Source organism: Fonticula alba, assembly GCF_000388065.1.
Source record: "Fonticula alba strain ATCC 38817 unplaced genomic scaffold supercont2.6, whole genome shotgun sequence".
NCBI lineage: Eukaryota > Rotosphaerida > Fonticulaceae > Fonticula > Fonticula alba.
Window position 1 is genome coordinate 2,129,068 of NW_009242976.1, and position 1,858 is coordinate 2,130,925.

Genomic DNA, 1,858 nt, shown 5'->3' on the forward strand with positions numbered 1-1,858 from the left:
GGGGGAGGAGGGAGCGATGGAACAGGACAAAAATAAGCCGCAGGGCCGAGTGCGAGGGAGGGAGGGAGGCCGGTTGCTGTACATTTGGTGGGGAGGGGGGAGAGGGGGCGCAATGTGCCGGGAAAACTTGGCGCGGCCCCACACCCGGAGAGCCACCGCACGACGGCATGAACGGCACCACAGACCAGGGGAGGGAGGAGGGAAATGGCACGGGCACCGGCAACGATGATGCGGCGCCGCGGTGACCACCCGGCCCCCATTAGTCCCACTCGCTGTCGGAGTCCTCTGCAAAAGGGGGAGAAAGCGGGGCAGGCACGGTGTCGAGTGGCGGTCAGTCGCTGGTCCGGAAACGCCCCCTCGGGCGGGCGCAAGCAGCAGCCAAGCCAGGGCCGGCGCCGCATTGCGACTGGGCAAAAGAGAGGATGCATACGCACCTGACTCGGAATCCGAGAACTCCAGGGCCATGCGGCGCAGGAGAATCGCCGCGACATCGCTGCCACCAGCACTGGTGGCGGCCGGGGCCTTCTTCTCCTCGCGCTGGACAGGCTTGAGGGCAATCTGCGGGCGATGGCAGGCGCGGGCGAGGAGGGGGGGAGGGAGAGGGAGAGGAGAGAGACAGGGGTCAGAGGGTGCAGCGAAGGCGGGAGAACATGTGCGCGCGTGTGTGTCGTCGTCGAGGGGGTCAGATGAAAAGGGAGAGAGGGGGAGAGAGGGAGGGAGGGACGAACACCACGCTGGATACCACCAAGCAGATCGTTGCGGGAATCGGCGACCGGCGGCGGGGCTGGGCGCTCCATGGCCGGGGGCGGCGCACCGAAGCCGCCAGAGGGCGGCGGCGGCGGAGGGGCGCCACCGAAACCACCCGGAGGAGGGGGGCCAGGGGGCGGCGGCGGAGGCGGGGCACCACCTGTCGGGGCAATTCGTGCAAGCAGAGTGGTCAGGACACATGCAGCGACGGAGGGGGGAGGCAGAAGGAAAGAGGGCCAGAAAGAAGGGGGGGGGAGTAGAATGAAGTGCATGAGTGGAGGGAAAGGGGGAGAAAGTACCAGCCTGTGGGAGAGGGGCGAGGCAGACAAAGGCACAGCCAGCGACAAAGGTAGCGGGGGAGAGGGAGGGGGGGGGGGCAGATCGGAGCCGCAGCCGGAACAGATCGGGGCGGCATGAACAAAGAGCGCGCGTGACGACACGTTGCGAGTTAGGGAGGGGGAGGCATAGGGGGAGGAGGGAGGGGGGGGGGGGATGGCAAACAGACGGAAGGGACATCAGAAGGCGGAAGGCGCACGGAGGGCGGTGGCGGGGGGCCGGGCGGCGGCGGCGGGGCACCAAACCCACCGGACGGGGCCGGCGGCGGAGCACCGAAGTTGCCCGGGGGCGGGGGGCCAGGCGGCGGGCCGGGCGGCGGGGCGCCCGGAGGTGGGGCACCAAACCCGCCAGCCGGCGGCGGAGGCGGAGCACCAGCCGGCGGCGGGGGAGCGGCAAAGCCGGGCGCGCTGCCACCCGGCGGGGGCGGAGGCGGGGCGAAGCTCGGCGGTGGCGGCGGGGCCCCCAGCGACGACGAGGGCGGCGGCGGGGGGGCGAAGCTCGGCGCGCTCCCGATGTCGGCCGAGGCAGACGGGGCAACGGACGAGTCGCTGGCCGAGCCGGACCGCTGGGACGGGCCGCTGGAGATGACCCGGCCTTCGGAGTCGTAACGCTTGAACTGCAGCTCCTTGACCTTGCGGGTGCGAACTTCCCCGCTCTAGGTGCGTGTGATATGGCATGTGGGGGGTGGGTGGGCATGTGTGAAGCACGGGGAGGAAGGTGAGCGGGGCGCGGAGGACATGGGCGATCACCCAGGCAAGGGAACTGCGGGCGGGGG

At 70.8% G+C, this 1,858-nt stretch overlaps 1 protein-coding gene across 1 annotated transcript in view; it reads right to left on the reverse strand.

Annotated features, from left to right (window-relative positions):
- Positions 1-259: 259 nt before the first annotated feature.
- Positions 260-1,858, reverse strand: part of H696_04114 (hypothetical protein) — a gene marked incomplete at both ends in the record, with an annotated part of 2,522 nt that continues 923 nt past the window's right edge. The window contains 4 exons of the mRNA XM_009497996.1: positions 260-285; positions 435-558; positions 729-907; positions 1,333-1,738. Coding sequence (XP_009496271.1) covers positions 260-285; positions 435-558; positions 729-907; positions 1,333-1,738 — 735 coding nt within the window. The remainder of the gene's footprint in view (positions 286-434; positions 559-728; positions 908-1,332; positions 1,739-1,858) is intronic.